We start from the raw sequence: 13,907 nt of genomic DNA, 5'->3' as shown, positions 1-13,907 counted from the left end.
ATATAAAGACCTAAATGTGATACCTGAAACCATAAAACTTCTAGAACAAATATAAGCAGTAAACCCTTGCCCATCAGCCTTAGCAATATTTTTCTAGATATGCCTCCTCAGGCAAGGGAAACAAAAGCAAAAATAAACTATTGGGACTACATCAAACTAAGAAAGTTTTGTCCCATCAACAAACAAAAAAGCAACCTTTCAAATGAGAGAGGATATTTGCAAATCATATATCTGATAAGAGCTTAATAACTAAAATATATAAAGAGTGGATATAATGCAACATCAGAAAAACAAATAACAAAAAATCAGCACTGAATCTGGACAGATGTTTTCCCAAGAGGCCTTCCGATGGCCAACAGACACATGAAAAGATGTTCATGACTCATCATCAGGGAAAGGCAGATCAGAACCATGATGAGATCTCATCTCACTCTGCTCAGAATAGCTAGTATCAAAAAGACAGGAAATAGCAAGTGTTCGGGAGAAGGTGGTGAAAAGGGAAGCTTTGTGCACTGTTGGTGAGAATGTAAACTGGTGCATCAACTAAGGAAGCAGTATGGAAGTTCCCCAAAAAACTAAGAATAGATATGACATATGATCCAGTAATTCCACTTCTGGGTATTAATTCCAAGAAAAACAAAAACATGAATTCCAAAGGATACATGCACCCTATGTTCATTGCAAAGCATTATTTACAAAAGTCAAGACATGGAAGCAACCTGACTAGTCATAACAGATGGGTGGACAAGGAAGATGTGTATATAAACACACAAGGAAGATATGGTATATAAACACACAACAGTAGACTGCTCGGCCATAAAAGAAATCTTGCTATTTGATAGAACACGGATGGATCTAGAAGGTATTATGCTCAGTGAAATAAGTCAGATGGAGAAAGACAAATACCATATGATTTCATTTGAATGTTGACTCTAAAACAAACAAACAAACAAATGAGCAAACAAAAGACCATAAAAAAGAAACAGACTCATATATATGAGAACAAACTAGTGGTTGCCAGGTAATGGGGGAGGGGAGAAGGGCAAAATATGTGAATGGGATTGAGAGGTACAGCCTTTGGTTATAAAATAAGTGCCAGGGATGAAAAATACAGCATAGAGAATATAGTCAATAGTATTATAATAAGTTTGTGTGGTGACACTTGGCAAGAACACCATTCAGGGTGAGTGTTTCATAATGTATATAATGGCTGACTCACTCTATTGTACACCTAAAACTAATACAATATGTAAACTGTGTTTCAATTACAGATTAAAAGAACTTAAAGTTAACCTAACTTAGATCATAGACCTAATTGTAAAATACCAAACTGTTAAACTCCCAGAAGAGAACGCAGGAGAAAAATCTAGCTGACCTTGGGCATGGCAATGACTTTTCAAATATGGTCTATGAAAGAAAAAATTGATAATTCAGGCTTCATTAAAATTTAAAACTTAAGGGAATGAGAATAGAGGCCGCAGACTTGAAGACTGTCTTTGCAAAATTTGTATTTGACACAGGATAGATATCCAAAATATAGATAAAACTTTTTAAAAATTCAACAATAAGGGCAATGAACAACCAATTAAAAACTGGGTCCAAGGAGTCAAAAGATCTGAACAGATGCCTTACAAAAGATGACCAGACGGAAAATACACGTATGTAATCATGAACAGATGCCTTACAAAAGATGACTAGACAGAAAATTCACGTATGTAAGCCTGCTCAACATCATTAGTCATTTGGAAAGCGCAAATCAAAACCACAATGAGATGCCACTTCTCACCCACTGGAATGGTTCTCATCAAAAAGACATCATAATAGGTGTAGGCAGGGCCAAGGAGGATTTGGACCCTTCTACATCACTGCTGGGAATATAAAATGGTATTTTGGAAATCAATCTGGAAGTTCCTCAAGCAGTTAAACACAAACTCACCCTGACCCAGCAATTCTGCTCCTAGGCATCTGCCCAAGAGAACCAAAAACACAGGTCTGCACAAAACCCTGTACATTCATGTTTATATCAGCATTATTCATAAGAGTCAAAAAGTAGAAACAACCTGTATGTCCATCAAATGAAGAATGGGTAAAACAAATTTGTTAATATCCTCACAAAGGAATGTTATGCACCACACCTTTTCAATGATGTAGAAATGAAGACTGACATCAATTTAAAGGCAGATTACTTGGGTCCTGACAAGCCACATAGACTCTCTTATAATACAGTTAAAGCTCTCGATATAGTCCTTCAGAAGCCTCATACATATGCAGGAACTTACATAAGTACTTGTTATCCTCTGGAGCTCAATGCCTATTTCTCTCAAGGAGTCAAAGGAATGGGTAACTTTGGGTTCCTTCTACTCTATAGGCAGTTAGCACTCCTTTGCTGTTTGGGAGGAAGGTGCTGGAAATGAGCCCAACGTCTTTCAAAGGACACACATAAACACTCTCCTGCTAGGTCTTCTGGCATTTGAATATAAGACACCTGATTCCATGCCAAGAACTAGAAGGTGAGCTTCTTGGGAAAATGGAAGAATGTCTCTTCACCTCCAATGATTATAGAGCAGGTCTGTTTGTACCTGGGCCCTTTCCTTAGTGACTGTTGTCCCATGTCCTTGGTCTATTTAGGACAGTTTCCTTGACTCTACACACCTGAGGTCATCTTCCTTACCCCAAACCTCCAGCTTTCCTGGCAGGACCCAGCATGCACAAGGAAGACCAGAGAGAGGCACCAGCTATAGTAAGAAAACTAAAATGGCGGCACACCCCCACATTTGTGATTGGTGGAAACCACAAGTCCAGCATGCTGGTGATGCTTACACGCAGATGAGGTGAGCTTGGTCTGCACCAGTTTCTTTGGGGAGGGAGGTTATGAATCCTACATATCGTGCATGGACCAGGTCCCTTCCATATTTAGGGAAGATGTTGGCCACAGTTGGTGCAGAGGAAGGCAATCAGAATTGAGATAGTGCTTAATGCCTTGACATCTAAACAATTGCTAAGAGAACAGACATTAGCCTAGAGGAGTGCCAATGAAGGGAATTCACTGAGTACTTGTTGGACTATGGGGATAAAGTGTGCCTAAACTTAGAGCAGGAAATATGAAGATTCGTGGTAGAAATCTGGGTGGAAAAGAGGACACTGATGAAGCATTTGGTGAATGGGCAAGGATCTCATTCCTGAAAGATGGAACAGAAACAGGATTCTCTTCTCTACAGTGAGAAAGAGATCTCCGCTTTGAGATGGAAACTTCAATAGATGTCATGCTTAAGATTCTTCTCAACTTTAGGATTTTGTACTTCTATGATTCCCTAAATATCTTCAGATTTAATAACTAAGCTTCTTGACTCTGCCTCCCAAAATCGTGCTTCTTCTTCAGTGTTCCATTGAGTGGTGACACCACCCTTTATCTAGCTGTCCAAGCCAGAACCCAAGGGTCATCCTGACCTGTCCCTCTCCATCCCCCCATAGCCACGCACTCATCAGCTTGTGCTTCTGTTGAACAAACACCGTGTACGTCATCTACATTTTTCTCTTCCCTACCTCAGGCTATCATCCCTTCTCCTATGGGTAGGCAGGTCCTTACCTGGCCTCCGGGCCACACACCCTCTCTCTGTGGCCCACACCCAAAGCATCTTCCCCCATAGGCAGTATTGCTTAGCTGTGCAAGTGGCTTCCTAGCACAGAGCCTTCAGTGACTTCCTGGGGAACCTTAGATCAGTGTCCAGATTTTGAACTGGCCACCAGGCCTCTGCAGTGTAACCCCTTCCCATCCAGGCAACCCAATCTCTCGCCATCCCTGCTGCTCATCCTCAGACACCCAATTTCTACAGCAGCCATGTTCAAACAGGCAGACTCATGGCGGAACTTTGGCTTGGGCTCATGGCTGTACCTTCGCTGGATGTCCAGCCTCTCTCACTCAACTGATGTACCCACCTTCCACCCCAGGGTAGGTGTCTCTCTTCCTCTCTTGTCCCAGCACAAATTAGGCACCCGTCCTGCATGTCTCCACAACCTCCCCACAACTTCCACTTCAGTCTACTGATCTCTAAAAAATAACACGTAGAGCACATGATGCTGCATTTAGCATCTAGAAGATGAACACTGGCCAAAGTCCACTGAGGTGGGAAAAGTGGCCCCATCAGTACAGTTCATGCCTAGAGATGTTCAAGGTGGCATTCCTGTGATCCTAAAAGAAACCTGGAAAGGACCGTGTAACCTGAGTTATAGGACACGAAATCCTAATATCCAAAACACAATTGCTGTGAGACATGATCCTTCACCACAATAACCTCGTTCCTGAAGCCTTTTCCCCAAGAACCCACAGCTTTCCCAGTTTCATGGGAGCCTGGGGTGCACAGAGCACCATACGCATGAGTCCTTGTGCAGCTCAGGAAGGTCTCCTGTATCCCCAGCCAGTTTCAAACATCTTTTCATAACCTGCTGTGCCGTTGGGCCAGGAGTGCTGTTATGCATCATGAATTATTAACTCCTTTGCCCGACTAGATAAGAGTTACAAAATTGCCTGCATTGCAATCATAAATCGCAGCTTCACCTGAACACAGTGTGACTGGCTCTGGACAGGAAAGGTGCAGGCTGGCGACAACGGGCTCAGCATGGAGCAAGTGCCTGGCAAGAGCCTGGCATGGATGGTTGCTCTGTCGTATTTCCACGTGAATCTCTTTCATGATGCATTGAACATGGAGGTGGAGGTGTGGCCTGAAGCACTAAGGAAGAGTGAATGTTTGTAATAGTGAAGAGTAAGGATGTGTTTTCTGATGCCACAAAAACCATAAAAAATTACAATTATTGGCTACATCAGCCAAATTGCCAATGGCTCTTTTCAGACCCACTTACGGGATTGCCATGAACCTCAGCTTCTGCTTTGAGTGGGGAAGGTAACTTAATACCCCAGATCCCAGAGGTCCCTTTCCATTGCTGGTACATACTTCTAACAACAATTTTTGGGTGTGATATGGAGAATCTTTCTATTTTGGAGAAACACACACACACACACACACACAGAGGCATACCTCATGCATACTTTGTTGTTGTTGTTGTTTTTGGTTTTGGCTAAAGACCTGTCTTTCTTTTTTTTTTTTTTTAAGAGTACTTTACTTATTTATTTATTTTTTTAATTTTATTTTTTATAAACATATATTTTTTTTTCTTTAATTTTTTTATTTTTTTCAGCATAACAGTATTCATTATTTTTCCACCACACCCAGTGCTCCATGCAATCCGTGCCCTCTACAATACCCACCACCTGGTGCCCCCAACCTCCCACCCCCCACCCCTTCAAAATTCTCAGATCGTTTTTCAGAGTCCATAGTCTCTCATGGTTCACCTCCCCTTCCAATTTCCCTCAACTCCCTTCTCCTCTCCATCTCCCCTTGTCCTCCATGCTATTTGTTATGCTCCACAAATAAGTGAAACCATATGATAATTGACTCTCTCTGCTTGACTTATTTCACTCAGCATAATCTCTTCCAGTCCCGTCCAAGTTGCTATAAAACTTGGGGATTCATCCTTTCTTTCTTTCTTTTTTTTTTTTTTTACAGCTTTATAAACATATATTTTTATCCCCAGGGGTACAGGTCTGCGAATCGCCAGGTTTACACACTTCACAACACTCACCATAGCACATACCCTCCCCAATATCCATAAACACACCCCCTCTCCCAACCCCCTCCCCCCATCAACCCTCAGTTTGTTTTGTGAGATTAAGAGTCACTTATGGTTTGTCTCCCTCCCAATCCCATCTTGTTTCATTTACTCTTCTCCTACCCCCTCGACCCCCCATGTTGCATCTCCTCTCCCTCATATCAGGGAGATCATATGATAGTTGTCTTTCTCCGATTGACTTATTTCGCTAAGCATGATACCCTCTAGTTCCATCCACGTCGTCGCAAATGGCAAGATTTCATTTCTTTTGATGGCTGCATAGTATTCCATTGTGTATATATACCACATCTTCTTTATCCATTCGTCTGTTGATGGACATCTAGGTTCTTTCCATAGTTTGGCTATTGTAGACATTGCTGCTATAAACATTCGGGGGCACGTGCCCCTTCGGATCACTATGTTTGTATCTTTAGGGTAAATACCCAGCAGTGCAATTGCTGGGTCATAGGGTAGTTCTATTTTCAACATTTTGAGGAACCTCCATGCTGTTTTGCAGAGTGGTTTCACAAGCTTACATTCCCACCAACAGTGTAGGAGGGTTCCCCTTTCTCCGCATCCTCGCCAGCATCTGTCATTTCCTGACTTGTTAATTTTAGCCATTCTGACTGGTGTGAGGTGATATCTCATGGTGGTTTTGATTTGTATTTCCCTGATGCCGAGTGATATGGAGCACTTTTTCATGTGTCTGTTGGCCATCTGGATGTCTTCTTTTGCAGAAATGTCTGTTCATGTCCTCTGCCCATTTCTTGATTGGATTATTTGTTCTTTGGGTGTTGAGTTTGCTAAGTTCTTTATAGATTTTGGACACTAGCCCTTTATCTGATATGTCATTTGCAAATATCTTCTCCCATTCTGTCAGTTGTCTTTTGGTTTTGTTCACTGTTTCCTTTGCTGTGCAAAAGCTTTTGATCTTGATAGAATCCCAATAGTTCATTTTTGCCCTTGCTTCCCTTGCCTTTGGCGATGTTCCTAGAAAGATGTTGCTGCGGCTGAGGTCGAAGAGGTTGCTGCCTGTGTTCTCCTCAAGGATTTTGAAGGATTCCTTTCTCACGTTGAGATCCTTCATCCATTTTGAGTCTATTTTCGTGTGTGGTGTAAGGAAATGATCCAATTTCATTTTTCTGCATGTGGCTGTCCAATTTTCCCAACACCATTTATTGAAGAGGCTGTCTTTTTTCCATTGGACATTCTTTCCTGCTTTGTCAAAGATGAGTTGACCATAGAGTTGAGGGTCCATTTCTGGGCTCTCTATTCTGTTCCATTGATCTATGTGTCTGTTTTTGTGCCAGTACCATGCTGTCTTGAGATGACAGCTTTGTAATAGAGCTTGAAGTCTGGAAATGTGATGCCACCAACTTTGGCTTTCTTTTTCAATATTCCTTTGGCTATTCGAGGTCTTTTCTGGTTCCATATAAATTTTAGGATTATTTGTTCCATTTCTTTGAAAAAAAAATGGATGGTAGTTTGATAGGAATTGCATTAAATGTATAGATTGCTTTAGGTAGCATAGACATTTTCACAATATTTATTCTTCCAATCCAGGAGCATGGAACATTTTTCCATTTCTTTGTGTCTTCCTCAATTTCTTTCATGAGTACTTTATAGTTTTCTGTGTATAGATTCTTAGTCTCTTTGGTTAGTTTTATTCCTAGGTATCTTATAGTTTTGGGTGCAATTGTAAATGGGATGGACTCCTTAATTTCTCTTTCTTCTGTCTTGTTGTTGGTGTAGAGAAATGCAACTGATTTCTGTGCATTGATTTTATATCCTGACACTTTACTGAATTCCTGTACAAGTTCTAGCAGCTTTGGAGTGGAGTCTTTTGGGTTTTCCACATATAGTATCATATCATCTGCAAAGAGTGATAGTTTGACTTCTTCTTTGCTGATTTGGATGCCTTTAATTTCCTTTTGTTGTCTGATTGCTGAGGCTAGGACTTCTAGTACTATGTTGAATAGCAGTGGTGATAACGGACATCCCTGCCGTGTTCCTGACCTTAGCGGAAAAGCTTTCAGTTTTTCTCCATTGAGAATGATATTTGCGGTGGCTTATTCTTAGATGGCTTTGATAATATTGAGGTATGTGCCCTCTATCCCTACACTTTGAAGAGTTTTGATCAGGAAGGGATGCTGTACTTTGTCAAATGCTTTTTCAGCATCTATGGAGAGTATCATATGATTCTTGTTCTTTCTTTTATTAATGTGTTGTATCACATTGATTGATTTGCGGATGTTGAACCAAACTTGCAGCCCTGGAATAAATCCCACTTGGTCGTGGTGAATAATCCTTTTAATGTACTGTTGAATCCTATTGGCTAGTATTTTGGCGAGAATTTTTGCATCTGTGTTCATCAAGGATATTGGTCTGTAGTTCTCTTTTTTGATGGGATCCTTGTCTGGTTTTGGGATCAAGGTGATGCTGGCCTCATAAAATGAGTTTGGAAGTTTTCCTTCTATTTCTATTTTTTGGAACAGTTTCAGGAGAATAGGAATTAGTTCTTCTTTAAATGTTTGGTAGAATTCCCCCGGGAAGCCATCTGGCCCTGGGCTTTTGTTTGTTTGGAGATTTTTGATGACTGTTTCAATCTCCTTACTGGTTATGGGTCTGTTCAGGCTTTCCATTTCTTCTTGGTTCAGTTGTGGTAGTTTATATGTCTCTAGGAATGCATCCATTTCTTCCAGATTGTCAAATTTGTTGGCGTAGAGTTGCTCATAATATGTTTTTATAATTATCTGTATTTCTTTGGTGTTCGTTGTGATCTCTCCACTCTCATTCATGATTTTATTTATTTGGGTCCTTTCTCTTTTCTTTTTGATAAGTCTGGCCAGGGGTTTATCAATCTTATTAATTCTTTCAAAGAACCAGCTCCTAGTTTCGTTGATTTGTTCTATTGTTTTTTTGGTTTCTATTTCATTGATTTCTGCTCTGATCTTTATGATTTCTCTTCTCCTGCTGGGTTTAGGGTTTCTTTCTTGTTCTTTCTCCAGCTCCTTTAGGTGTAGGGTTAGGTTGTGTACCTGAGACCTTTCTTATTTCTTGAGAAAGGCTTGTACCGCTATATATTTTCCCCTCAGGACTGCCTTTGTTGTGTCCCACAGATTTTGAACCGTTGTGTTTTCATTATCATGTGTTTCCATAAATTTTTTCAATTCTTCTTTAATTTCCTGATTGACCCATTCATTCTTTAGAAGGATGCTGTTTAGTCTCCATGGATTTGGGTTCTTTCCAAATTTCCTCTTGTTATTGAGTTCTAGCTTCAGAGCATTGTGGTCTGAAAATATGCAGGGAATGAACCCAATCTTTTGATACCGGTTGAGACTTGATTTAGGACCAAGAATGTGATCTATTCTGGAGAATGTTCCATGTGCACTAGAGAAGAATGTGTATTCTGTTGCTTTGGGATGAAATGTTCTGAATATTATCTGTGATGTCCATCTGGTCCAGTGTGTCATTTAAGGCCTTGATTTCCTTGTTGATCTTTTGCTTGGATGATCTGTCCATTTCAGTGAGGGGAGTGTTAAAATCCCCTACTATTATTGTATTCTTGTCGATGTGTTTCTTTGATTTTGTTATTAATTGGCTTATATAGTTGGCTGCTCCCACGTTAGGGGCATAGATATTTAAAATTGTTAGATCTTCTTGTTGGACAGTTCCTTTGAGTATGATAGAGTGTCCTTCCTCATCTCTTAGTATAGTCTTTGGCTTAAAATCTAATTGATCTGCTATAAGGATTGCCACTCCTGCTTTCTTCTGATGTCCATTAGCATGGTAAATTCTTTTCCACCCCCTCACTTGAAACCTGGAGGTGTCTTCGGGTTTAAGATGAGTTTCTTGTAGGCAACATATAGATGGGTTTTGTTTTTTTATCCATTCTGATACCCTGTGTCTTTTGATGGGGGCATTTAGCCCATTCACATTCAGGGTAAGTATTGAGAGATATGAATTTAGTGCCATTGTATTGCCTGTAAGGTGACTGTTATTGTATATTGTCTCTGTTTCTTTCTGATCTACTACTTTTAGGGTCTCTCTTTGCTTAGAGGACCCCTTTCAATATTTCCTGTAGAGCTGGTTTGGTGTTTGCAAATTCTTTCAGTTTTTGTTTGTCCTGGAAGCTTTTAATCTCTCCGTCTATTTTCAATGATAGCCTAGCTGGATATAGTATTCTTGGCTGCATGTTTTTCTCATTTAGTACTCTGAATATATCATGCCAGCTCTTTCTGGCCTGCCAGGTCTCTGTGGATAAGTCTGCTGCCAATCTAATATTTTTACCATTGTAAGTTACAGACTTCTTTTCCCGGGCTGCTTTCAGGATCTTTTCTTTGTCACTAAGACTTGTCAATTTTACTATTAGGTGATGGGGTGTGGACCTATTCTTATTGATTTTGAGGGGGGTTCTCTGAACCTCCTGGATTTTGATGCTTGTTCCTTTTGCCATATTGGGGAAATTCTCTCCAATAATTCTCTCCAACATACCTTCTGCTCCCCTCTCCGTTTCCTCTTCTTCTGGAATCCCAATTATTCTAATGTTGTTTCGTCTTATGGTGTCACTTATCTCTCGAATTCTCCCCTCGTGGTCCAGTATCTGTTTGTCCCTCTTTTGCTCAGCTTCTTTATTCTCTGTCATTTGGTCTTCTATATCGCTAATTCTTTCTTCTGCCTCATTTATCCTAGCAGTGAGAGCCTCCATTTTTGATTGCACCTCATTAATAGCTTTTTTGATTTCAACTTGGTTAGATTTTAGTTCTTTTATTTCTCCAGAAAGGGCTTTTATATCTCCCGAGAGGGGTGCTTTAATATCTTCCATGCCTTTTTCAAGCCCGGCTAGAACCTTGAGAATCGTCATTCTGAACTCTATATCTGACATATTACCAATGTCTGTATTGATTAGGTCCCTAGCCTTTGGTACTGCTTCTTGTTCTTTTTTGTGTTGTGAATTTTTCCACCTTGTCATTTTGTCCAGATAAGAGTATATGAAGGAGCAAGTAAAATACTAAAAGTGTGGCAACAACCCCAGGAAAATATGCTTTAGCCAAATCAGAAGAGATTCCAAATTGTGAGGGGGGAGAAAGGAGATAGAAAGGGGTTCAGAAAGAAAAAAGAAAAAAAAAGAAACTATTAAAAAAAGAAAGCTGATAAAAAATATAAAAAGGAAATATATATATATATATTTTAGATAAACTATTTAAAAAATGTTAAAAAAGAAAACGGTAAAAGTTAAAAAAAATTTAGCAGAAGAAGAGAAAAAAAATTGAAAAAGAAAGAAAAAAAATTAAATTAACTGCAAGGCTAAAGAATCATGGGGAGAAAGCCTTGAGTTCCATGCTTTACTTTCTTCTCCTCTGGAATTCCGCCGCTCTCCTTGGTATTGAACCTGCACTCCTTGGTAGGTGAACTTGGTCCTGGCTGGTTTTCTCATTGATCTTCTGGGGGAGGGGCCTGTTGTAGTGATTCTCAAGCGTCTTTGCCCCAGGCGGAGTTGCACCGCCCTTACCCGAGGCGGGGCTGAGTAATCCACTCGGGTTTGCTGGGTTTGCTTTCGGGAGCTTTTGTTCCCTGAGCGCTTTCCGTAGAGTTCTGGAAGACAGGAATGAAGATGGCGGCCTCCTGGTCTCCGGCCCGGAGGAGCCGAGAGCCCGGGGCCCCACTCCTCAGTGCGCCCTCAGAGAACAGCGCCCAATGACTCCCGTCACCCTGGCCTCCAGCCGCGCTCCGAGCTGACTGAGCCTGTGACCGGTTCAAGGTAACCCCGAGTTTAGAGCTCACTCCTTGGCTCTGTTTCTGTAGCCGGCTTCCCTGTTCCAATACCAGTAAGCTCTGCAACACTCAGACACCCCCGATCCTTCTGTGACCTTGTGGGACCTGAGGCTGCGCTGACCCCGCCTGGGCTTCACCCCAGTTAAGCCTCTGGAGAGATATCCCTCAGCGGAACAGACTTTTAAGAGTCCTGATTTTGCTCCGTTGCTCCGCCGCTCGCCGGGAGCCGGCCCCTCCCCCCACGTTCTATCTTCCCGTCGCTTTGGATTCACTTCTCCGCCAGTCCTACCTTTCAGATAGTGGTTGATTTTCTGTTTCTAGAATTGCTGTTCTTCTTCTCTTCAGTCTCCCGTTGGATTTGTAGGTGTTTGCAATCTTTAGATAAGCTATTTAGCTGATCTCCCGCTACCTGAAGTAGTCTCAGCTGCTACTTCTCCGCCATCTTGACTCCTCCTCCAGTTTTGGCTAAAGACCTTTCTGCACATAGGAGCAATATGCATTTCTTATGTAAGAGAAACACTGTGATTGCATCATGCTTTGTGCAGGAATTCCCAGGGCACTGAAGTAACTTCCTGTGAGCATTACAAGCTCCACGACTGAACAACAACCTGACCCCTGACCCCTGGCCCTCCTGAGCCACTGACAGCCATTCTCATCATTGAGGGCTATACCTTACCTCCAAGCGAGTGTTTTTGAACCCCCTCCCAATACTAAGATTCAGGATTCCAGAACTGGCGGAAGCTATAACTTACAGACGAAGCCAGATTCTACGCCAGCATAACTTTCATAATCTGAGAATTAGGATTCAAAGTCTTTGCCTAATTCTTTGAATCTCCTTTTGCCCCTACAAATGAACAGAATGTAAACAATACCCATGAACATCTGCATTAAGGAAAGCAAGTTCTTATGAGTTAATATTTCAAGTTACTGGAACTTATGGTTTTCTAACACACTGCCAAATTGCAACATAACTTGTACTTTATTGGACCTGACGTGGGATTCCGACTACTGCCGTTAAACTGGGAACAGATTTACTGCACAAAGCACTTTGCACAGCGTGAACTTGGAAGAGGATGGCCACACACAGATGTGGGAGGGTGTCTGGAGTGTGCTCACTTATTCAACAGGAACATAAGGCAGTCCTGCTTCAGGAAGGGCAGACATACCAGGCACAGAAAAAAATCTAATGTCATCAAGCTAAGCCATCCCTTTTAGCTAGAAAACCTGAAAGTCCAAGAGTGCGACAAATAAGACAGTTTGAATAAAGTTGCAAGACTTCGTGATTTTAACGTCCTACGGTTTCGGGGGTCTTCTTTCCTTCTTTCTTTCTTTCTTTTTTAATTGAGGTACAATTGACTTAAAACATTATATTAGTTTCAGGTGTACAATAGAATGAGTCAATATTTGTGTATCTTGTGACATGATCACCACAATAAGTCTCACTAACATCCAGCACCACACACAGTCACAAAAACTTTTTCTTGCGACGAGAACTTTCAGGATCCTCAGCGACTTTCAAATATGCACAACAGTATTCACTACAGTCATCATGCTGCTCACTACGTCTCCACACTTACTTATTTTAGAGTGGGAAGTTTGTGCCTTTGTCCGCTTGCACTTGTCCCCCACTATGTCCTCACTGACTGGTATGTTGTTCAGTGTGCGGTAACTGGGTTCCTTCCATTCCTCTTCGTGTTTGTGTGACTAAGAATCCCCGAGGCTGAGACCCTTCTAGGGGAAGAGTTACTTTTCATTTTCCACATAGAGAAGGGAGTGTGGGGTGAATCCCGCTGACCACATGTGGCTTTCAACTTCCTGGTCCTCAACGATTCATCATCTTTCTAGAATATTCTAATCTGTTTTGTGCCGTGAAAGAATTTTTAGAAGTATTTTTACTCATCAGTATTTACACTCATCGACAATTATAGCACCACGTACAGGATTCTATAAAAACTAAGTGGCTTGGGGACAAATGCAAGGAAAACTCACAACAGTGCATCTTCTAAGAAGACACCATCTGAAAGGAGCAACAGTTTGAAATTAAACAGGGTCGTTTTCTAGTTTTCAATTAATTATATTTTTCCATACGGGTTGGCTATCAGAAAGAGAGAAGGGGCTAGAAGGAGGTGCTCCCCCTCAGCAGCTCATTTCTTCTTAACCCACTACCCAAAAATTGAAATCAGGAATGCCAAAATGACCTGGGACGGCTTTACCTGTCAGTGAGGCCACATGTGTCTATCTGGAGGTCACGGAAAGTCCCCAGCGACCCCTGCTGTACCATGATAGGGTCCACCGCCTGGTCACCAATGGAGATGAGCCTCAGGCAGCCCTGAAACCCGCCCAGGGGACCTCCGCATCCAGGGCCAGAGCTGCTGTCAGGACAGCCTGAATGAACATGGAGACACACAAAGGAGAAAGTCAACAGTCATGACCAAAACAGCCGTCAGTATTCTGTACGTGCAAGTTTG

The 13,907-nt window shown here is 41.6% G+C and overlaps 1 protein-coding gene across 1 annotated transcript in view; it reads right to left on the bottom strand.

The window, feature by feature from the left end:
• Nucleotides 1-13,907, bottom strand: part of LOC125084687 (contactin-associated protein-like 3) — a 158,984-nt gene that overhangs the window by 62,962 nt on the left and 82,115 nt on the right. The window contains exon 10 of the mRNA XM_047702357.1: nucleotides 13,653-13,824. Coding sequence (XP_047558313.1) covers nucleotides 13,653-13,824 — 172 coding nt within the window. The remainder of the gene's footprint in view (nucleotides 1-13,652; nucleotides 13,825-13,907) is intronic.

Source organism: Lutra lutra, chromosome 14 (assembly GCF_902655055.1).
Source record: "Lutra lutra chromosome 14, mLutLut1.2, whole genome shotgun sequence".
Classification (NCBI taxonomy): Eukaryota; Metazoa; Chordata; class Mammalia; order Carnivora; family Mustelidae; genus Lutra; species Lutra lutra.
The sequence above is the reverse complement of the archived record's forward strand: the minus strand, read 5'-3'. Positions and strand labels throughout refer to the sequence as shown.